This window comes from Pezoporus occidentalis, unplaced genomic scaffold (genome assembly GCF_034315485.1).
Source record: "Pezoporus occidentalis ecotype Australia unplaced genomic scaffold, CSIRO_AGI_Poc_V1 ctg445, whole genome shotgun sequence".
Taxonomy (NCBI): Eukaryota; Metazoa; Chordata; class Aves; order Psittaciformes; family Psittacidae; genus Pezoporus; species Pezoporus occidentalis.
The window spans coordinates 17,169-40,398 of record NW_026915775.1 but is presented as its reverse complement, the minus strand read 5'-3'; the positions used below and the strand labels follow the sequence as shown (position 1 = coordinate 40,398).

Genomic DNA, 23,230 nt, shown 5'->3' with positions numbered 1-23,230 from the left:
AGCAAAGAGGTGATGGAGACACCCCAAACATGGCCCCCACATGCGTTGGGTCCCCGAGGATGGGGAGCATCCCCATCATCCCTCTTTACCCCCCCAGCCCCCCTCCATACCCCCCAGAATTTTTCCTCCACTCAGGAGGAACAGTGCATCCCCCCAAACCCCTCAGCATCCCCCCAAACCCCTCACCCCACAGCAAACCCCCACGTCCCCCCCGATCTCCCCCCATCCCTCCAAAGCCCCCCACCAACTGCATCCCTTCAGTTCCCTCCCCCAATCCCTCAATCCTTTGAAACCCTCTCAAATTCCCCAACCTCCCTCAACATCCCCCCAACCCATCCACCCCCCACCCCCCCCCCAGTATATGGGGGGAGAGAAGGAGGCAGAGGAGAGGCGGTTGGAGAATGGGGGTCAGGGAGAGCCCAGCTTTGCGTTGCGGACAAGAGGGGGGTTCTTTGTGCTCCCCCCTTCTTCCAGACAAAGAAATCCCGATCCAGCCACGGCGCCGAGATCCATCGCACCCCCCCTCGCCCCCCGAATCCACTCCATCAAGCCCGGAGCCCCCCGGGATGCTCCGGGCTGCAGGGCACAGGGACAGGGAATGGGAGGGGGGAAGACAGGCAGGGGTCCAAGAGAGGGACAGGGACCGGGTACACAGCCAGGGAATGGGGAGAGGAAGACAGGCAGGAACAGTGGGATGAGGAGGATAAAGCAGGGATGGCGAGGAACGCAGGCAGGAATGGGGGGGAGGCAAGGATGGGGGGGGGGGTGTGTGTGTGAGAGGTGCAGGTAGGGACCTGTGGGGAAAAAGGCAGGCAGGAAGAGCGGGATGAAGGGGATAAAGCAGAGATGTGGGGAACACAGGGATTAGGGCGGAGGAGGCAGGCAGGGATGGGGGAAATAGAGACCAGGGAGGGAGACAAGGACCTGTCGCTGGCACGGAGGGAGAAGGGAGGAAGGCGTCAGGCAGGGACGGGGGGGGACAGGTAAGGAGCGGGGTGGGGAGAGCCGGCAGGAAGCGGGGAGAGCAGGCAGGGGGTGCAGGCAGGGGGGAGGAGGAGGAGGAAGAGGCAGGCAGGGGTGGGGGCAGCGCCGGGCACGTGGCTCGGGGGACTCGGCGGGTGTATAAAGAGCCCCCGTCCGCCGCGCCGGGCGAGAGGCGGCGGCTGCGGCCGGGAGCGGGACTCGAACCCGCGGCGCTCGGCTGCGGGCCATGGAGCTGCCCACGGCTGCCGGCACCGCCTGGGGCAACGGCACCGCCTGGGGCCCCCTGCCCGGAGCCAACGGCACGGAGGCAGCGCAAGCCAAGAACGCCACCTCCATCCTCATCGCCATCGTCATCACCGCGCTCTACTCCGTGGTGTGCGTGGTGGGGCTGCTGGGCAACGTCCTGGTCATGTACGGCATCGTGAGGTGAGAGCCCCGGGGGGCACGGGCAGCGCGCACGGGGGTGAGCGGTGCCGCTTGGGTGAGACGGGGGTGAGCGTGCGCCACGTGCGGGAGACAAGGCAGAAGTGAGCGTGTCCCGGGACTGGGTGCGCGCCGTGTGCGAGGCAGCAGCAGAAGCGAGCGTGCACTGAGTGTGCGAGCGATGGCAGCAAGGGTGCGCCGGGACCCAGCGTCCCCCAGGGGTGAACCAGCAGCAGGAGCGAGGGTGCACCGGGACCGAGTGTGTGCTGTCATTGAGCCAGCAGCAGAAGCGACCGTGCGCTGGGAGCAGGGAGCACACGAATGGCACCACCAAGAGCTGCCCCGCTCACAGGGAGCCTCCCAAGCCCCACAGCCAGGCAGAGGCTCCGCTGGTGCCTGCCCACTCCATCGCTGGCACCTGGGATGCGCACAGCATGAATTAACCACCCAGCCCATTCCCGGCTCCGCTGGGAGCTCCTGTTCCTGCTGCTGCAGCCGCTGACTCTGGCGTTTCTCTAACAAAGAGCCGGAGCCCGCATCGCCCAACCCAGCTCGCACCACGGCCAAGCTGCCCCCCAACACCCACTACCGCCTCCAGCAGCAGGTCCTGGGGGACCCTGAACCCCACTTTGGCCCCATCCAGCTTTGCAGTGGCTAAACCAGGCGCCAGTGCAGGACCTCGGCTTGCAGAGGCGCCTCTGCCGAGGCTTTCCCTGTGCAGGGAGCTGGGTCTTCTGGGTCTCTGCGCCCCAAAACAGGCAACAGGACCCCTCAATGCCCCCCTTCTCAGGAGGGAGATGCTGCTGTACCCAGCCTAACGCTTGTGCTGGGGTGCAACATTTCCTGCCTGTACGAACAGCCCCTTTGTCCAGGACAGTGATGACCCTGTCTGGGTGAGAAGGGTTGACCCGGCTGGGGCTGTGGTTAATACATGATGATAAAGCCAAACATTGCAGAGCACAGAACCTCCGTGGCCCCAGCAGCAGCAGGGGCAGGAGCCGTGCTCCCCATCACACCACTGTCGGCAATGGGCTTCACAGCACCCACACCAGAGGGGGCCCCGGATCCATGGGGTTAATCCCAGTTCCCATCACCCCAGGGCTTGCTGTAGCCCCAGCGAGGGCCGAATCCCCCTGGTGCTTGTGGCTGGATTCAGGCACCCCCCCCCCCCAAATGCCCGTTTAGAGCCATTCCCCCCCAGCACTTTCAGAGCAGAGCGATGCTGGCAGGAGGTCAGCGCAGCCTGGCACTGCGTGCGCATGAGATGGATGTGGTGAGTCACCGGGGAGAAGGAAACCAGCCTCAAACATTCCCATGGGGCAATGTTCCCATGCCCAGCAGTCTGTCTGTAACCATCCAAGGGAGTGGGCAATGGGCATGGCATGGCATGCGATGGGATGGGACGGGACGGGACGGGATGGGATGGGATGGGACGGGACGGGATGGGATGGGATGGGATGGGATGGGGGTCTCACTCACTGCCCCTCCCTGACACCAAATGGGATTTCTCATGCACTCCAAGCAGCTTTCAAAGCCAGTCCTGGTCTGGAAAAACAAATGAAGGTGATTCTTGCAGAGACATCCACCAGGTCTGTTGTCACTGTGAAGGATGAGAGTCCTTAGCCCCCTCCAGCTGGCTCTGTTCTCTGAGGGGGGGGGGGGCATTTTAACAGAGAAAGCTTCCATGTGCAAACAACATCTCCCTGATTGAACTCACTGAGTAACCTAATGGTACCCACGCTTTAGAGAGCCTGGCTCTAGAGCATCCACAGATCCCATCGTCAGGGCTTCTAGCTGCCCCCATTTCCCGCCCACCAACTGATACTGGGATGAAACACGTTTCCCAAGGAGTGAATAAATGCCCCTGGGACAGGAGGGGCTGCAGACGCACAGAGCCCCACACGTGCCTTTGACCCTTACGTGGTTCCGCAGGGCTTTGCTGGCAAGGTTTAGGACAGGAAAGCCGTGTCCATGCAGGGTAAGGCTGTGAAACGGGACCAGCTCGGGTTCAGACCTTGCTGCCAGGGGTGGCCCTGGGTGCCTGGGGATGCAGCACTGAGTTTCCCACATCGGCACTGCTGCACCCAGCGCTGCCCCAGGGGTTTTCCAGGTGGTTTCTGTCACTTCTGTATTTGACAAGAGGTTTGGAGAGTTAAGAGCTCCCTACCTGGGAGCCCAGCTGGAATCTGAGCTGCCCTGAGCTGGCCCCATCCCCTCAGGCTCATCTCTCCATCAGCGCCTTTCAGATTGTTTCCTTCAAGTGTGTCAGCTCCCAATCAAGGCACTTGTTTAATTGCGATGGGTTTGGCAGCCTGGGGAGCTCCATCAGCTCTGCTGCGGGTGAGAAACCTCTTCTCTGGAGAGGCAGCTTTGTTTGCAGCGCTGGGGGGTCAACAGGACGGACCCCCCCACCCTGTGCAGTGGGTTTGACCTGAAGCCTAATCCTGGAAGGGGCTGGATCCTGCCCTGAAACCGCAACTCCTGGGGCTCAGTTGTCATCCCCATCACCCCCTCATCCCCATCAGCCCAGCCATCCCTATCACTCCAGTCATCTTTACCATCCCCATCACCCCAGTTATCCCCATCATCCCCATCACTCCAGTTATCCCCATCATCCCCATCAGCCCAGCCATCCCTATTACTCCAGTCATCTTTACCATCCCCATCACCCCAGTTATCCCCCTCATCCCCATCACCCCCTCATCCCCATCAGCCCAGCCATCCCTATTACTCCAGTCATCTTTACCATCCCCATCACCCCAGTTATCCCCATCACTCCAGTTATCCCCATTATCCCCATCACCCCATCATCCCCATCACCCCATCATCCCAGTCATCCCTATTACTCCAGTCATCTTTACCATCTCCATCACCCAAGTTATCCCTATCATTCCCATCACCCCCATCATCCCCATCACCCCAGTCATCCCCATTCATGCTTTCCCCCCACCAGCACAGCCTGGGGAGGGGGATCCAGCCCTGTCCCCCCACTGCTGGCACATCTGGCTGGGGTTGGAGAAGCCAAACATGCCTGGCAGAGCACAGTGTGTATAACTGATGTTTTCCCCACTGTACTCACAAAGCAGAGATCAAAGAAGTGTGAATCTACCCAAAATGACTAGCTTTTCATCTAGGTGAGGCAAAACCTGGCAATAAGACCAAAGAGAAGTGAAAATAACACAAAAGAGAAATGAAAATGACACCAGAGAGGACTTTCCAAGGAAAAGACATTCTCAATTCTTTTTTTAATGCCATATTTCAAAATAAAATCAAGTTGAACTCTAATATTTCCACCCTTGGGCAAGGGGCTGCCATTTGCAGCCAGGGCAAATGAAAAGGGACCTGAGTGCTGCTCTTCCAGTGAGGAATAGGTTTTGCAGCCCCTGGTGCTTCCATCAGTGTAACCCAAAGAGTCTCCATCCTCTGATGGAGGAAAGGCTAAAAGGAAGGGGTGGATGGTACCACCAAGCCTAGGAACATCTTTCCTACATCAACCTGCTCTCCTGGTCTCTGGCCAGGGCAGCAGAGCAGCAACCATCCGAGATAGGAGCTCCTCACCCCAGTTTCCTCCATGCACCCCATCACACGGTAGGGTTTTTCCATGAGCTGTGTCGAGCATCCTCTCATTCAGCAACCAAGGGGTTGTCTCCTTTCTGCCTCCGGGCTGGGGATGCTCCAGGCAGGTTTATCCGTGCATGGAGATGCCTGTGTTCAAACTGACACTTTCGTTGCTTAATTAGGGTGCATCTAAATGAGCTTGGGGCTGTGGAGGCTGCTCTGAACAACAACAACTTGCTGGAAGGGAGCACAAGGGAAGGGTTTGAGCTGCCCCAACCCCAACCCACTGCCCTTTGGGGACCCCCAAACCCCCCCTCAGCAGCAGGGATCCACTTCCAACCAGTCACGACGTTCAAAGCATCACCTAGAACAGGGCTGGGGGCTCTGAGGACACGGACCCATGCCCACCAGCCCTGGTCCTCACCAAAACTGCCTCATCCCTACAGGAAGGGTTTTGGCACTCAGGACTGGGTGCTCCTCTCACCGTGATGTGACAGGGAGCAGAACCAGTGTGCTCCATGCCATGGCCAAGGCAGACTGGCCTCTCCAAAGGCTCTGGAGCAATAGCCTGGCTAATTGGGCTGCTTCCAGATGGCTTCTTTCCGGGTGTAATCCATCCAATTTCTGCAAGTCAACTCGACAGGGAAGCAAGGGAGAGAATCAGGATTTACTGCCTGGAAAATCAGATAAAGGATATTTTGGGAGGTAAAGGACATTGCACAACTCCCGCACGGAAATGGGGTGAATTGATGTCATTGGAGAAGTGACTTCTCTGAAATGAATTCAGATTGCCTTTGTATAAAGGCAATGATGGGGCTTGGAGCAAGCTGCTCTAGTGGAAGGTGTCCCTGCCCTTGGCAGGGGTTGGAACTGGATGAGCTTTAAGGTCCCTTCCAACCCAAACCATCCATGAGCATATCGGTGCTGCAGGAGGGCACATCACCACCTCACTAAGGGTGATGGCACCTTGAAAGCAGCCAGCAAAGCCAGGCTGTGCCTGCTGCTCATCACACTGAGTGTGCACACACATCCTTGGGCACGGTGATCCCGCCCTGACCACCCTGCTCTGCCACCCCCAGGTACACCAAGATGAAGACAGCCACCAACATCTACATCTTCAACCTGGCCCTGGCGGACGCGCTGGCCACCAGCACCCTGCCCTTCCAGAGTGCCAAGTACCTGATGGAGACCTGGCCCTTTGGGAAGCTGCTCTGCAAAGTTGTGCTCTCCATTGACTACTACAACATGTTCACCAGCATCTTCACCCTCACCATGATGAGTGTGGACCGCTACGTCGCCGTGTGCCACCCGGTCAAGGCCTTGGATTTCCGCACGCCAGCCAAGGCCAAGATCATCAACGTCTGCATCTGGGTGCTCTCCTCCCTCATCGGGGTGCCCATCATGGCCATGGCTGTCACCAAGTCAAAAGGCAAGTGGCTGCTGGGGTAAGGTCCCCTCTTGTCCCATCTGTCCATCCCAGGCGTGACCTATCCAACCCAAGCAACCTGGTCTTGTAGCAGGTTCGAGCTTAGCAATGGACACCCCTTCGTGGGACCATAAGCCGTGGAAAACGGGCATGGTTTTATTGTCCATCTTAGCTGCAGAGGTTGGAAACTGTCCCAGAAATTGTCCTACCCCTTCCGCATTTCCAGTGGAACCAATGCCCCTCCGCAGCTCCTGCGGTGCAAGTCAGGTGCCTAAGCCCACCCCCGGTGTTATTGCCAAGTCCCCAGCCTGGCCCACACTGAGATCCTGTGTGAGGACACCAGGGGCTAGGAGAGAGGCCCTTGGCTCCAGGAAAGCTCTGGGCAGACCCGTTTCAGTGGAAGGTACAATGGGGACACGTCCACCACGGGGGCTGGGAGAAGCCAGTTTGGGGATGGCCCAGGAAACCCTGCAGGGAACAAGTCCCTGGGTCACTGCACCCACTGCATCCCCTTGGCACCAAGGTCCTGGGTATCTCTGCAGGTGTCTGACAGGCATGGGCAATGCCCAGCCGTGACTGAGCAGAAAGCAAACCAGACACTGCCCTGGCTCCTCCTTTGATCGCTCTCTCCTCCACAGACGGAATGGTGCTGTGCACGCTCCAGTTTCCCGACCCTCCCATCTACTGGGACACCGTGACCAAGATCTGCGTCTTCATCTTTGCCTTCCTGGTCCCCATCTTGGTCATCACCATCTGCTACGGGCTGATGATCCTCCGCCTGAAGAGCGTCCGCCTCCTTTCGGGCTCCAAGGAGAAGGACCGCAACCTGCGGCGCATCACGCGCATGGTGCTGGTGGTGGTGGCAGCCTTCATCATCTGCTGGACGCCCATCCACATCTTCGTCATTGTCTGGACGCTGGTGGACATCGACAAGAAGAACCCCTACGTGGTGGCCAGCCTGCACTTCTGCATCGCCCTGGGTTACACCAACAGCAGCCTCAACCCCGTCCTTTACGCCTTCCTGGATGAGAACTTCAAGAGGTGCTTCCGAGAGTTCTGCCTGCCTTTCCGAGCCCGCCTGGACCACAGCAGCTTCTCCCGGGCCAGGAGCACCACGCGGGAGCGCGTCTCCACCTGCACCCCTTCGGAAGCCCGCTCCAAGCCGGCATGACTAGGCATGGGCAGGCTGCAGCGGGGCTGCCGGGGCCACGGGGGGGATGACCTGCGCTCAGAAGTGACCCAGGTCACCACCACGGAGCTGTAGCAGAGCGGTGGCCCCGGCCCTGCCACTGGCTTTGTGCTCCCACGGAGGGAGAGTGACTGGAAAGGAGTTTTCCATCCCGGAGAAGCAGGGACGAGGGAGTCAGGACTCAGCGAGCGATGGAGAGGGCCAACAGGAGGCACAGCCCAGGCAGAGCTGCTCCCACCACTGAGGGACAATGTGCCAGCCCCATACACACAGCAAGGGTCCAAGGCACGGCCCAAGCACTGGGACACCACGAATGAATGCCTATGAGTTTCTTCTCCTGCACGGCCCACGATGGCATCACAGCCCATGGCAAGAGGGGAAACGCTCCCGTGGCCGAAGGGGACTGTGCCGGGGGTGTTGCCACATCATGAGGCCTCGCTCCATCCCCCTGGGTCCAAAAACCAGCCAGAGACAGGAGGAGAAAATGATGCCACTTCAGAGACCCTTGTCAAAGAGCTCCACATCCATAGGAAAACCGTTACTGGAGTTCTCCACGTTGGGACTGTCCCCAGAGGACAGCTTTGTGCTGTTCATGTCATCACTGTATCATTTAGAGACCTCCAACTGCAGCCAGGGCAGCCCTAGATACAGATGTGATGCTGGGAACACGGATAAAGGCAGGGCATAAAGCAGGGCACATCTTGGCTGATGCCAGGTTCTCCATGCCCAGCATCCATCGGGATGACAGGGAACTGCTCCTCAGCCATCTGCCTCCAAAGCTGCTAAGGCTGAGAAAGATCCCATGAAGGGAGCAAGCTGGGGGACGTGAGGAGTGCTAAAGGAATGAGTCCAACAGGACTTCCCTGCCTGCTGGCTGAGGGATGGACAACAGCACTGCCCGGGTCCCCTTTAGCAGGGCCCGAAAGGACAGGATGGAGAAGATGGGGGGAAACAACATCACCCTCATTCCATCACCCCCAAGCACTGAGGGAGGACCCACAGCCCACAAGAGGCAGAGGTTTAGGGGGTTTACGCTCAGCACTTCCCTGGATGGAAGAGACAAGGCAGGAGCGGCTCCAGGGCAGGAACTGGGGGAAAACCCCCTAGAAGAGAGCTGAAGGTGTCGGAAGGATGTGGAGTCCTCCCTTCAGCTCTCCACTTCCACCCGGAGGCAAACCCCTCAGCAGCGCCCAGCTGCACCGCAGCTGGAGAGCTCCATTTAAACCCCTAATTCCTGTGATTCTAACTCTTGATGTGATGGCCCCAGATCATTGATGTAACCCCCCTCAGTGTCCCCTGGGGATACCGACCCCAGATCAAGGCCGGGAAAGCAATGTCTGCAAGCACAGCAACAGAGGTGCCGAGAGACACTGGGGGGGCCAGGGAGAGGTGACCCCCATCACCCATGGATAGGGCACCTCGCTCCGTGCTGCAGCTTGGAGGGCACCCTGTATGCCTCTGTGTATATACCTGTATATCTGCCTGTAGCTGTCCGAGTTGAAGTGATGCCAGGTCACCCCCTGTGTGTGATGGAGCTTGGGATCCGCCAGGTCCCCAGCACAGCTGGGACCTCACCAAGTGCTTCAGCCGATATTTCCAGCTCCAGCCCTTGTGATTTTGGGTTTTCGGTGTCATTTCTGCCCAGGAACTCTGCTTTCTACAGCAAGAAATCAATAAAACCAGAGCTAGCGAGCACCTTCCAGCTCTCCTTTGACCCTGGGGCACTGGGAATGAGCCGGGCCCCCCGCAGGGTGGTGTTTTGGGGGTGATGGGAAAGGAGCTACCTCTCGATTCATGCTTTGGATTGGGAAAACCCAGCCCCAGGACAGCCGGAGCCCCTCAAGCCGAGGTTATTTTGCAAGCCCCGGGATCCAGGAGCCCTTGCACCACCCCACGGGCACTGGAGGGGCGATGCAGTTCTATTCTCATGGCCCAGCAGCTCCAGCTGCGGCTCCGATGACGTTTGTAACGAGGGGTTAGTGCGGATGCAGCCGGAGCGGTGCTGGGGCCGGTAACGCTGCTCCTCAGTCATTGGGAGTTTAAGGTATTTGTTCTGTACCAGGCTACACGCAGGGACCGTCTCCACAGCCCAACATCACGTTTGCTCTTACAGCAAGGGTCCTTTCCCAATGAATCCACCCGAGCACAAGGCTCCATCCCTACACGTGTGATGGACTCGGAAGCTGCGTGCTCCTTTGTCTGCTCGGCAGGTTTAGGCTGACTTTGTCCCTGCATTGTTATGCACATGGAAATGAAGGCAGGCGGCTTTCCTGGTGGGAGCTCCCAGCAGCCGGGGCTGGGTTCAGGCTCTCAGCACTGAAGAGCCGCTGCTTGGCTCGGAACTGCTCATGGAAAAGGGAAAACCCAACACCAGGAATCATTTCTAGGCCTAAATTCTGCCACATGGGACCGGGGGGAGCATGCGGAGGGGGGGTGTTGGTGTCCCCAGGATCCTGCTCCCCAAGGGATGGCCTGAGAAGTTTTCCCTATTTTTGGCCTTTTGTAAGATACTGGCCCAGATTCCCAGCCTAATGACAGGAATCTGGATGGGGCTTGGAGCAAGCTGCTCCAGTGGAAGGGGTCCCTGCCCGTGGCAGGGGTTGGAGCTGGAGGAGCTTTAAGGTCCCTTCCAACCCAAACTGGGCTGGGATTTTACAGCTATCAACTCAGCATCCCCAGACCCTCTGGAAGATGCAATTCCCTCCCAGCAGATCCCACAGGAGCAGGGCAGAGGTAGATTTCCTTTGCATCCCCACTCCCACCACACAAAACGCTTTCATTCCAGAGACAACAGAGCCTCCCAACACCAGGGCTCATCCTCTGTAGATGCTAAAACCCCAAATCCCACATTCCCGTCTTTTGTCTCTAAAGTAAAAGCCTTTTAGGCACTTCCAATAGCAACAGATGGGGAACAGGAATGCAGGATTGGAGCCGCTGATCAAAGACCCCCCTGGCAATGACAAAGGGTCTGGTGATGGAGAACCTCAGCTGTGCACCACGGTCCGCCCCCAACCCCACCACAGGACCCCAATCCCTCCTCCTCAGCCCCAAAACACCCCCACCTCGCTCTGCTGGTGCAAAACCTCATTAATGAGACGCTTCCCTTTCCTCAATTAAGCTGTTTTCCTTCAGCCACCCTCTCCCCCCCGTGCGGGGGCTCATCCTTCCCCCAATTCCCAGCGACTTCCCATTGAAGTGTCACTCCAGCTCCAAGACAATGACAGCTGATTCATCAGCTCTCAAGAGTTTCAACCTTATTGTTCTCCCCAGCCCCTTTTTTTCCTCTTCTTTCCTGAAAATACCGACTCCCAAGGGAACGTTTTCCCCTTCCCAGGAGCAGCCCCTCACGGATGGGTGAATGGGAACGATCCCTGCAGGGGATGGAGGAGGGACCCGCATCAGCTCCTGGTAGGATCCAGCACTGGGGTGACCACGCAGGATGGTACCACCAGCTCCATCCATCCTTACCTGGGGGATGGATGCAAAGGGATGAGGAGCAGTGGGAGCGCTGGGATGGGGGCTCCTGGCTCACAGCAGCTCATCAGCGTTGCCCCAGTGCCGGAGGAGTCCCACATCCCCCTTGATCAAGTCTCTCTCTGCGTTTCTTAGCTATAAATAGGTTGGTGAGGTTCAAAGACACATGAAAAGCAGCAGAACTCTGCAAAGCCAACTGCATTGCAGTGACATTGATGGGAAAAGGGTGGCAAAGCAACCCAGGGTGGGGTTTTTCCCCTGGAAGGGATAGGAAAACACCAGTGCTGGTTTTGGAAACAAGACATTCCCAGCTTGTTGCTGGGTATCAGGCCCAGGACAACAAGCAACTTCCCCATCAGGTAGCCAGCACCAGCAGGTCACTTCTGGTAGCAGAGCATCAAACAGAGGGTGATGGTCCCTGGAGAGCAGCATTAGCCGTGAGATTAAGTGACGGCAAATTCCAGGCTCCATCCTTGGCATTAAAACACTTCCCATGGGCCCACACCCCAACTTCATCCTTACATGGGAAAAGAAGAGAGCCCTTTGGAGGCCAGCACTGCAGCCACCAAACACAAACCCGGCTTTTTGTGGTGGGAGAGGTGGTGCTGGAAGCCCAGAGACACCGGGGATGGCCCTCAAACAGGGAGGGTGGTGGGGACAAGCACAGAACTACACAATCAACCAGGCTGGATTAAGCTCATCCAGTCCAACCCTTACCCCAGCACTGCCCAGGCCACCCCTGCCCCATGGCACTGAGGCCTCGTCTCCATGGGGTGTGAACCCTTGCAGGGACGGCGACTGCAGCCCTGCCCTGGGCAGCCTGTTCCAGTGCCCGAGCACCCTCTGGGGCAGGAATTGTTCCTCAGCTCCATCTAAACCTGCCCTGGTGCAGCTTGAGGCCGTCTCCTCTTGTCCCATCCCTTGTTCCTTGGGAGCAGAGCCCAGCCCCTCCTGGCTCCATCCTCCTCTCAGGCACTTGTAGGGAGCCATCAGGTACCCTGTGAGCCTTCTCTTCTCCACACTGAACCCCCCTGGGTCCCTCAGCCCTTCCCCATCACACTTGTGCTCCAGGCCCTGCACCAGCCCCATTGCCCTTCTCTGGCCCCGCTCCAGCTCCTCAGTGTCTCCCCAGAGCTGAACACAGGTTCAAGGTGCAGCCTCACCAGTGCCCAGCGCAGGGGGACAATCCCTGCCCTGGTCCCGCAGGCAGGGACCATCCCCTCTCCCTGCCCCTTCTCCCAGGGCAGCGATCCGGATCCCCATCACCTTCTCCTGCTGCCATCCCGCGGCCGTGTCCCACAACTGCACACCCGTGCTCAGCACTGGCTCAGGATGCGACCACCGCAGCACCCACAGGGTGGCCCTAGCACCCCTCCAAGGCACAGGGAGCCCCAGGTTTATCAAAACTGTTTATTCCAAACGTTAAAAGTTTACATTTTCTTTTCCCCTCTCTTCCTCAATCAACCAAAATACATTTGCTTTAGAAAACCCAACTTATTCTGAAGCACTGGACAAGCCCCAGCTGCACACCCCACACGCCCCCCCCAGCTTCCTCCTATTGCTATAACTTAACACATAAAACCGAAACTCTGCAGAGCCCTCTTCTCAGTCCAGGTACCTGGAATGCAGCGTGGAAAGAGAAGATGGGGCAGGCCAGGCACAGGCAGCGAGACCAGCTGGATGGAGACTGGAGCCCCGCTGTTTCAAGCGACTCCATGCATAGCTGTGCTTTGGCTGTCTTCTCAGCAAGGCCCTAACAGCAAATCCAGCTCCTTCCTCAGCAGAGGACAGAGGAAAACAAGTTAAAACTAACCAAATCCCCACCCGTAGGATGGATTTTGTTGGGTTTCCAAAGGGAATGGGAAAGGGTGGGACTGCAAACAGCAGCGCTGGGGGCGGCTGCTCCAGGCAGCAGGGAGAAGGGGAACGTGCTCCCAGCCTCGCTGCCTGGGGTTGGCTCAGCTGTGTCAGTGGCGATGGGTGGGAGGCAGGAGTCCCCCCTCCCTTCTCCAGCAGGCACGGTGCACAGCGTGGATCCGGCAGCATTCCCCCCACAGGCTCCCAGACACCCGGCAGCAAGTCCCCACCAAGCACTGGTGTGAGATGAGAGCTCCCCTGGGCAAGGAGCTCCCCCCAGACTGAGCCCAGAGGGGTTCAGCGGGTGCCAACAGACAAATCCGTGCTGGAGAGGTAAAAGATGTTTAGGTTATGGGGCTGGAACATGGGGGCCTTCGAAAGCCTGATGCTCAAATCCTGCTGTGTAGTGGAGAACAAGGCCCTCAGCTTTGCCAGGCCAGGAAATAACTTCAAACACCAGAGAACAACAACTTGGGAAACCCATCCAGCCACAGCACTGAGATTGATTTAGGACCAAGCCAACCTGGGGGAGCTGACAGAGCACCGGGCACCGTGGGAAGACAAGACACACGCAGGGAGAAACCACGAGCACCCCTGAAGAGCCCTGCTCCAGCCACGGGGTCTGCTCCCAGCTCCGGGAGCCTCCTGCCCTCCCCCTGCCAGTGATGGGACACCAGAGCTGGAAACCAGTCACCCGCCCCAGGTGGAAGGCGGGGGGGGTGTGCAGGTCCTGTCATCCCACTGGGCTCAGCTGAGCTGTCGCTTCATCAACTCTGCTCCTTGTCCTTGACCAGCAGCACAGTGTGCTGCCCGCCACTGGACACGGCCAGCACCGTGCGGTTCTCCAGCTGCTTGCCCACCATCTCCACAGGGCTCCAGGCGTCCTCCTCCTCCCCTGTGCCCAGCTGGTAGTTGGTGCCCATGCCCCAGGCGAACGCTCGGCCTGCAAGGGAGGTGATGCAAGTTTTGACTGATGGGAAGGGACCAAGCAGCCAAACCCAAGGGGACTCCAGACCCTGAGCTCAGTGATGGGTGCCAGAGATACAGCAGGGAGAAGAGAAGCAGCACCTGCAACTCGGAGGTGTTTGATCACACCCAGCCAAGGCAAGGGGGGCAGGAAGGGTGGATGAAGGGCAGCGCTCCCAAGCACTCACCGTCACTGCTGACAGCGTAGCCAACCGAAGCTCCGCAGGCCACAGAGGAGATGCTGGGCAGCTCAGGGATGACTGTGGGTGTGCTCTTCTCCTCTGCCCCAGCCCCGAGGCCCAGGCGGCCGTACTCTGCCCTGCCCAGGCTGTAGGCTTTCCCTGGAGGACAACACACGCAGAGGAGGTGAGAAAGCAGCACGCAGCAGGACACAGCCCCTCAGTGTGAGTCATGGAGGAGCATCACTGCTCCCAACCACAACCTAGCTCCCAACCAGGAGGTGCAGGGTGGCACAGAGACCCTTGAGCCTCCCAGAATCAAGGGGGTGAACACACGCCTGGACACACTATTGAGCCTGGGAGAGCAGAGCTCACAAGAGACTCCCGGTTTCTTTCACCCTGCCCTTTGCTGCACGTTCACTGCCCTGCTGCTGCCCTGAACACAGGACCTGGGAGGGCTCCAGCACGTCACTGTCACCCCAACACCTTCTCAGCAGGGACGAGGGGCACCTCGATGGGTTCCCCCCATCCTGCTCTGCACGACCCCAGCCTGCCCCTCCCGCCAGCACTCACCCTCTGAGTCCACACACACTGTGTGGTGCTGCCCTCCAGAGAACCCGACCCAGGACTTGGTGGAGTTCTTGAAGCACGTCAGGTTCTGTGGGGAGAAGCAGGGCTCGGTGCCCTGGGTGCCTGCAGGGTGGGACACACGAACCCAGGCACATCAGATCCACAGGCATGGGCAGCTCAGGCCAGGCACCAGCACTGAGCCATCCACCCCACCAGAGACGAACACAGCCCCCACATCAATGCTCAACCCCACTGGCTGCAGGGACTGGGATCTAAACCCAAAGCTCTGCAGGGTGACCCCCCAACCACAATTTCCCAGCTCTGGTGTGCTCAGTGGGTACTTGGTGTTCAGGACCCAGCAGTGTCCCCCCGCCCCAGCCCAGGGCGTCAAGGACTGGGAAGACCACATCCAGACCAAAGCAGGCAGATCTGGAGGGTTGGAAGCAAAGCTCACCAAGCTGATGGTAGTTAGAGAGGCCGAATCCATAGATGTGTCCCTCCTCTGTGATGGCAAAAGTGAAGTAAGCCCCACAAAAGGCATCCTGGAAACGCAATTTGCCTCTGTTGCCTTTGCCTCTGACAGGGACGCGCTCGGGGATCAGCAACCGCTCTGAGGGCAGAAGACACAGTGTCACAGGAGGACTAATGATTTACACCTTCTTCCTCCCACTCAAATCCAGCTCACTGAACTCAATCCACACAGGAGCCCTTGAGTGAGAAGGTTTTTCTTTAAGGGGAAGGGACTGGGGCTCTTTGCTCCTCTGCAAAGTGCAGAGCTGGGACCAAAGGATGCAGCACTGGGTGCCACCAAGCACCAAAGTAACTCACGTAGACCTCTCCTTCCTCCTCGGTTGGCAAAGAGCTCTGGCACTCTCCCCAGCTGGCCCTGCTCGCCACAGCCACACGTGAAGAGGTCACCATCCACCGTCAGCATCACTAGGTGGTCATTCCCTGGGAAGAGACAAGGGTGAGTGCTTTGACCCTGCAGGGCCACAAGTCAGGGCACTCTTGTAAGGCACCTTACATCAGATTGGGTCAAATATTAACAACACGCTCAGGGGTGGAGGAGACACAATGTCCATTCTCTCTCAAGAGCCAGAGAAGACAAACAGCCAAGAGGGTGGAAAAGGACATGGAACTTCTGTATCTTCACCTTCTCCTAAGGGTTGGCAAGGCCTCGTGCACCAGCCTGACCCACACACACACCAGGACCTTGCTCACCTGAGACAATTTTAATGACGGGTGCATTGAGCTGGAGCAGCACAGGGATGGAGCTGGCCTTCATGGGCTCCAGCAAGCCGATCACCCCGTTGTTATCCTGGGTGGAGACACAGATTGCAGGGACGTGAGTCACGGAAGCAGCGACCATGGGCAGAGCTTGCAGCGTGCAAGGCATCAACGTACCCGGAAGGAGCCCCAGACAAAAACCCTGCCGTCCTCCGTCAGCGCAGCCGTGTGACTGTCCCCTGCAGACACCTGCACCACCTTCTCCTGCAGCTCCACCAGCCCCGGCGTGGTCTCGGACCCTTCTGCCGAGGTGTCTCGCCCGAGGGCACCCTCATCATTGCAGCCGAAGGTGTAGATCTGCAGATAGAGAGCGAGCTGCTCAGGACAGCTCCCAGAGGGGCAGGAGGGGACAGAGACCGACCAGGCTGAGTTATCCTTTGGAGCCCCACAAACGCTGTGATCCGCAGCGTGAAGACCACGTTCATCCCCAGAGCTGGAGTGAGCAACGCATCCGGGCAGAGCAGGATGCGTCCTGCTCCCGAACACAGCCCAGAGCTCGCAGGGAAGCGCGGCTCAGCCCCCGAGCCCACGCTGCACTCACCTTCCCTGTCTGGCTGAGGCACACCGTGTGCATGCCCCCAGCTTCCGCCTGCAGGATCATCTCCGGCAGGGACACCAGGGCTGGTTTCTTCCTCTCCATCACATCCTCTCCCAGGCCCAGCTGGCCAACATCGCCCTGCCCCAGCGTCAGCACCAGCCCGGGCTGCGTGCGGTGGGACGCGTGGCACACTGCGGGGACAGAAACGCTGCAGATAGCACACGGAATGGGGGAAACAGCCCTGAAAGCACAGCTGGGAGCGGGGAGGGAGAACTCCCGGGGCTTCCCCTCACCTTTAATCCGCTTCCCCCCGGGAGACTCCTGGTCTGGCGCCAGGCTCTTCTTGCCGGTGCGCTTCCTCGGCATGCTGCTGGGATCTGAGCACAGGCACGCTGCTGGGGGCACCCCCTTCATCCCCCCCACCTGCGGCCTAGCACCGACCCCTGCTCCCCACCGGGACAAGGGAGGACGGAGCCGGGCCCGGGCCCGCCGCAGCCGTTTGAATCGCCCGCGCCGCCACACGTGCGGCCGCGCAGGCCCGCGCTGGGCCCCCCGCTCCCGCCCGCCCTGCCCGCAGCACCGAGAGCGGCCCCGGCCGGACCCCCCCGCTCCCGCCGCCGCCTCCTCGCCGCCGCTCCCCCCCCCCCCCCTCCCGCTCCAGCTCCGGCCCCCGCCGCGCTCCCACCTCCGCTCCGCCGCCACCGGAGCCAACCGACCCCGCACTGCGCATGCGCGGAACGGCGCGGAGCCGGGCACAGCGCCCTCTGTCGGCGGGGAGGACTCGGGACGGGGAGGGGAGGGGAGGGGAGGGGAGGGGAGGGGAGGGGAGGGGAGGGGAAGGGAAGGGAAGGGAAGGGAGGGGGAGGGGAAGGGGAAGGGAAGGGAGGGGAAGGGGAAGGGAAGGGGCAAGGGAAGGGGGAAGGGAAGGGGAAGGGAAGGGAAGGGAAGGGAAGGGAAGGGGAAGGGAAGGGAAGGGAAGGGAAGGGAAGGGAAGGGAAGGGAAGGGAAGGGAAGGGAAGGGAAGGGAAGGGAAGGGAAGGGAAGGGAAGGGAAGGGAAGGGAAGGGAAGGGAAGGGAAGGGAAGGGAAGGGAAGGGAAGGGAAGGGAAGGGGAAGGGGAAGGGGAAGGGGAAGGGGAAGGAGAAGGGAAGGGGAGGGGAGGGGAAGGGAAGTGGAAGGGAAGGGGAAGGGGAAGGGAAGGGGAAGGGGACGGCAGGGAGGCCGGGAGGGAAGGGGAAGGGAAGGGGAAGGGTTAGGACATGTAGTGAGGGATGGGGGGCACTAACAGGGAAAGGTGAAGGCTTTAATGCAGACATTAACTTCCCAGTGCCTGCTCCCAGCCATCCCGTAGCATGGCGTGTCCAGCCCCTGCTCCCACAGCTGAGGAGCCAGGACAGAAGATGCTGCTGGGGCTCTTCTACCTGCGGTGATCTCCAACACCTTTTTCATCCGCCCCAGCCGTGTTGTTGGGCTTGCAGGCTTCATCTCCATGGTGGTGCCTTAAATTTGAGGTAGGCTAAGGTTAGGCTTCAGAGATGCACAAGCTCCAGGGACAACCATTGTGCTGGGAAAGCAGGCCTCATTTCTGTGCTAGCAGCTTAAAGGAAAGCTGGTGCTGGGTATGTTCTACACGTGGTGAGCTCCGCAATGGTGCCACCAGCATTGCTCTCGCTCCTCCCTTTCCCACCTAAACCTGAAACTCCATCTGCGCACTGCCTCTCTGGTACCCGCTCCTGGGCATCCTGCAGCACAGCTCACAGGGCGTGGATGTGCAGCCCTTGCTCCTACAGTTGAAGAGCCAGGAGGGAAAGCTGCCGCTGGGCATCTTCTACCTGTGGTGAGCTCCATAATGATTCCACAAGCATTGCTCTCACTCCTCATTTTGATGCTTAAATCTCCTTCTGTGTACTGCCTGTAATGTCTTTTGCCTGCCCTTGGGCAACCTGAAGCACAGCTCCCAGAGTGCAAACATCTGACCCCTGCTCCCACAGCTGAAGAGCCAGGAGGGAGCTGGTGCTGGGCCTCTTGTACACGCAGTGATCTCCGCAATGGTGTCAGCATTGCTGTTGCTCCTCCTTTACCCACCTAAAACTAGACCTCCATCTCTGTACTGCCTTTCCTCTCCGGTGCCTGCTATCGGGTGTCGTGGAGCACACCTCACGGAGTTTAAATGTCCAGCCTCTGCTCCCTCAGCCAAAACCCCAGGACATAAAGCTGGTGCTTAGCGTTACCTACACAGAGTGAGCTCTGGAACAGTGCCCCACCAACGTGGCAATCCACCCTTGCTTTGCCATTCAGAAGCCCATCCTTCTGCTGTCTCGGTGGTGCCTGCTTTTGGGCTACCTGGAATATGGATGTAGTGCTGGGGAAAATGCTGCCGGTCTTGCTGTATTGAAGAATCATTTTGTCTCTTTGACCCTTTCTGTGTTACAGACATCAGACCAACAAGCAAACATGCCTCATCCTGCCCCTTTTATCCCACTGATGGTTCAGCGCACCCCTGCCCCAGGGCATTGAGGGAGGGGCTGTGGGTGTTGACTGGGGTATGTAAGGCACAGTGTTTCCCTGTGAGCTCATTCAGGTCTATGGGGTTTAGCCAGGTCACCTACCTGGTGTGTGTATTGTAATTTTTGACTATTGTGCTGTTGTGCTTTGTTATTTACTGACATGGAATCAGCTGGCTGAATACCTTCAAGACATGTCAAGCTTTACCAATGTATGTGTTAATAAATAATTCTGCAAGGTTTGCTTTTCTAAGATATTATATTTATAGGCGCTCTTTAGCTTTCTTAATATGGCTTATTAGGACATTCCATTCTATTTATTATCAGGTGCTGAATGTATTTTTCACTGAAAACAGAGTTTTGAGGTGATTTTCTACTGCTTTTGTTCTGTACTGGACTATTTATTCACTGTTAAGAGAACCAAAGTAGAACAGTGACAAAAAGCTGGAACCAGGAGTCAGTTGTCAGGTGTTGGTAGTTTGGTGAAGGAAGAAGCATGGTTGTGTTGTGCTCATCACCTACACACAGGGATCCCGTGAACAGCCCCACCAAGCTGGCAATTGGTCTGTGTTTTCATAGAATCATAGAATAGTTTGGGTTGGAAAGGACCTTAAGATCATCCAGTTTCAACCCCCCTGCCATGGGCAGGGACACCTCACACTAAATCATATCACCCAAGGCCTCATCCAACCCTGTTCCAACACTGCCAGGGATGGAGCATTCACAGCCTCCCTGGGCAACCCATTCCAGTGCCTCAGCACCCTAACAGGAAAGAATTTCCTCCTTAGATCCAATCTAAACTTCCCGTTTCAGTTTTAACCCGTTACCCCTTGTCCTGTCACTACAGTCCCTAATGAAGAGTCCCTCCCCAGCATCCCTATAGCCCCCCTTCAGACACTGGAAGCTGCTATGAGGTCTCCACACAGCTTCTCTTCTCCAGGCTGAACAGCCCCAACTTTCTCAGCCTGTCTCCATACAGGAGGTGCTCCAGCCCCTGAGCATCCTCGTGGCCTCCTCTCGCCTTGTTCCAACAGTTCCATGTCCTTTTTATGTTGAGGACACCAGAACTGCACACAATGCTCCAGGTGAGGTCTCACAAGAGCAGAGCAGAGGGGCAGGATCACCTCCATGACCTGCTGGTCACGCTCCTTTGGATGTAGCCCAGGATACGGTTGGTTTCTGGGCTGCGAGCGCACACTGAAGCCGGCTCATGTTCATTTTCTCATCCACCAACACCCCCAAGTCCTTCTCTGCAGGGCTGCTCTGAATCTCTTCTCTGCCCAACCTGTAGCTGTGCCTGGGATTGCTCCCACCCAGGTGCAGGACCTTGCACTTGGCATGGTTAAACCTCATGAGGTTGGCATCAGCACACCTCACAAGCGTGTCGAGGTCCCTCTGGATGGCATTCCTTCCCTCCAGGGTATCAACCGAACCACACAGCTCGGTGTCATCGGCAAACTTGCTGAGGGTGCATCAATCCTACTGTCCATGGCAGCGACCGGTCCCAACACTGATCCCTGAGGGACCCCACTCGTTACTGGTCTCCAGCTGGACATTGAGCCATTGACCACAACTCTTTGTGTGCGGCCATCCAGCCAGTTCTTTACCCACCAAGTGGTCCATCCATCAAATTGATGTCTCTCCAATGTAGAGACAAGGATGTCGTGTGGGACAGCGTCAAACACTTTACACAAGTCCAGGTAGATGCCATCATCTGCTCTACCCCTGTCCATCAGTTCTGTAGCCCCATCATAGAAGGCCACCACATTGGTCAGGCAGGATCTCCCCTTAGTGAAGCCATGCTGGCTGTCACCAAGCACCTTGTTGTTTTTCATGTGCCTTAGCATGCCTTCCAGGAGAATCTGCTCCAAGATTTTGCCAGGCACAGAGGTGAGACTGACTGCTCTGTAATTCCCCGGGTCATCCATTTTCCCCTTCTTGAAAATGGGGGTTATATTTCCCTTTTTCCAGTCTTCGGGAATTTCACCTGACTGCCATGATTTCTCAAATATGATGGCCAGTGGCTTAGAAACTTAATTACGCCAGCTAAAACTCTCTGTGCTTCTTCCCTGTAAACCATAGGCAGGTGTCCTGGAGCACAGCTCATGGAGTGCAAACGCCCAGGCCCTGCTCCTAGGCCCGAGGTGGCAGCACAGGAAGTTGCTGCTGGTTAGCCCTTGCAACTGAACACCCGCAGACCGGTGCCATCGACAAGGCAGCTCACCCTACCTTAAACCACCACAGCCCCCTAAAGCCCCGTTTCTACACCGCGCTTGCGTTGATGCTCCCAAGTGTCCTGGAGCACACAGCGCAGAGCGCTCCCAGAGCCGAGGAGCCAGGGCAGGAGCTGCCGCTGGGCATCACCTGCACGTGGAGACCTCCGCAACGGTGCCACCAGCACGGCACCGAAACCCGGGCGGGTGAGGCCCGGCGGCAGCTCCCGCCCCGGCTCCTCGGCTCTGAGCGCCGTGCCCCAGGGCGCCCGCCAGGGGGCAGCAGCCAGCGGGGCGCGTTGCGGTGCTGCGCCGGGGGCACGCGGCCGCCGCCATGGCTGGCGAGGCGAGGTCGGCGCCGTTGCTCCCGTGGCGATGTCGCGACGTATTTTCCGTCGCAACGACGCCGCCGCTGTTACCGAGGCAACGGCACCGGCACTGTTAACGAGGCGACGCCGCCGCCATTGTTACCGAGGCATGTCGCCGCTATTGTTGCTGCGGGAACGTCCCCGTCCTAAGTACAATGGCAACGTCGCCGCCATTGTTACCGAGGCAACGTCACCGCTGTCGTTACAGAGACAGCGTCGCCAACGTAGTTACCATGGCAACGTCGCCGCCGTAACTACCAAGACACGTTGCCGCCGCTGTTACCGAGGCGACGCTGACGCCATTGTTACCGAGGCATGTCGCTGCCATTGCTAACGAAGCAACGTCGCCTGCGTTCCGCCGTTATTACCGTGGCAATATCGCCGCCATTGTTACCGAGGCAAAGCTGCCGACGTAATTAGCGAGGCATGGCATGTCGCCGCCATTGTTATCGAGGCAATGGTGCCGACAGCAGCTGCCGAGGCAGCCTGGCCGCCATAATTAGCGAGACAACGTCGCGGCCATTGCTACCGAGCCTGCTTTTCCGCAGGTACCGGTGCCGCCGAAATTCCCGCAGTCAGGTCGCCGCCATGGGTACCGAGCAACATCCCCGCCGCGGTTAACGAGGCAGCGGCGGCTCCGCACGTCCTGCGGGGCACCGCTCCCGGAGCGCAGCGGCGCTGCTCTGCTGCGCTTGCCCCTGTCCCGGTGGGGCCGTGCCCTGGGAGCTGTCCTGCGGGAGAAGCGCCTCTGCTCGCCCCTGTGTGGTGAGGGGGAGTGAGGGAGGAAACGTTTCCCTGCTGATGGGGTTTGAACCAGCCGTGTTGGTTTAAACGGGCTGACGGCTCCTGCAGGCTTTGTGACTCAGTGCCGGTGTGGGTTTGAACAGGGAGCTGTGAGACAGAAGGGACAGGGTGTGACTCGGCAGGCATGCCTGGATGTGTTTTATTGACACAACGTTTGGCCATGAGCTGCTATGAAGCTGTTTCAGCACAAGCCCTTTAACGCCCCCCGGGCCATAAGGCTCAGGGCTTTGGTAGCTGCTCCTCAGTCAGCTCTGGGTCTGTCCGTGTGTCTTTACTCTTGGTGCTGAGCCTGTTGTGTTCTGTGTGCACACACATACACAAAGGTGCCTGCTGTGGTCATGCACAGCAGATACGTGCTCAGAGACACTCCTGAGCGTGGGGCTGGCTGCAGCAGTGCAGAGGAGCAAAATCTCATTCCGGAGATGATCCAGCTCACATCCTGTTGGGCACTCACCTACCTACATATACATACCTACAGCTTACATAGAAAGTATCTTCATGTCCTGCCTCTGCTTTATTTAACAACAAACTTGTAAGGAGCTTTAAGCAGTTACAGTCCATAGTTGTACTGGACTGCTGGGGTGCATGCTTTGTACCTCTTCTTTAATGACTCAGGAGAGATTCAACTATCCCCTCGGTAAATCACAGCTGTGGATTTCCTGAGCTTGATTCGATTGAGAAAATGGAGTCCTCTGCCAGCCAGAATAAAGGGTATTGCAAATGTTACTGTATACTTAATAGTCCTGTGCAGAATTGTAACACAATACAAACTCAACACCTCCCACATATGGAAAAACCCAGGTAGACTGTTACCCCAGTTAATGTTTGGCTCAGATGGAAACACCTGACTAGTTTTAGGTGTGTCATGGGACTCTTGGTAACCCCAAGGTG

General features: G+C 58.2%; 2 protein-coding genes across 3 annotated transcripts; one reads left to right on the top strand and one right to left on the bottom strand.

Annotated features, from left to right (window-relative positions):
• Window positions 1-1,069: 1,069 nt before the first annotated feature.
• OPRD1 (opioid receptor delta 1) lies at window positions 1,070-8,553 on the top strand. The gene is made up of 3 exons (XM_062635021.1): window positions 1,070-1,410; window positions 6,045-6,394; window positions 7,030-8,553. Exons 1-3 carry the CDS (start codon window positions 1,211-1,213, stop codon window positions 7,560-7,562), a joined length of 1,083 nt encoding a protein of 360 aa, XP_062491005.1. The 5' UTR covers window positions 1,070-1,210; the 3' UTR covers window positions 7,563-8,553.
• A 4,829-nt stretch (window positions 8,554-13,382) lies between these two features.
• RCC1 (regulator of chromosome condensation 1) lies at window positions 13,383-17,216 on the bottom strand. Of its 2 annotated transcripts, none has more exons than XM_062635019.1 (10): window positions 17,137-17,216; window positions 16,745-16,828; window positions 16,455-16,642; window positions 16,031-16,210; window positions 15,848-15,944; window positions 15,455-15,577; window positions 15,081-15,236; window positions 14,630-14,749; window positions 14,066-14,218; window positions 13,383-13,854 (listed from the first exon to the last, which is right to left on the bottom strand). In XM_062635019.1, the coding sequence occupies exons 2-10, from the start codon at window positions 16,815-16,817 to the stop codon at window positions 13,679-13,681; spliced, it is 1,266 nt and encodes a 421-aa protein (XP_062491003.1). In that variant the 5' UTR covers window positions 16,818-16,828; window positions 17,137-17,216; the 3' UTR covers window positions 13,383-13,678. The 2 variants fall into 2 exon arrangements, with proteins under 2 accessions (XP_062491003.1, XP_062491004.1); XM_062635020.1 differs by having other exon boundaries at window positions 16,745-16,821; window positions 17,120-17,181.
• Window positions 17,217-23,230: the final 6,014 nt, after the last annotated feature.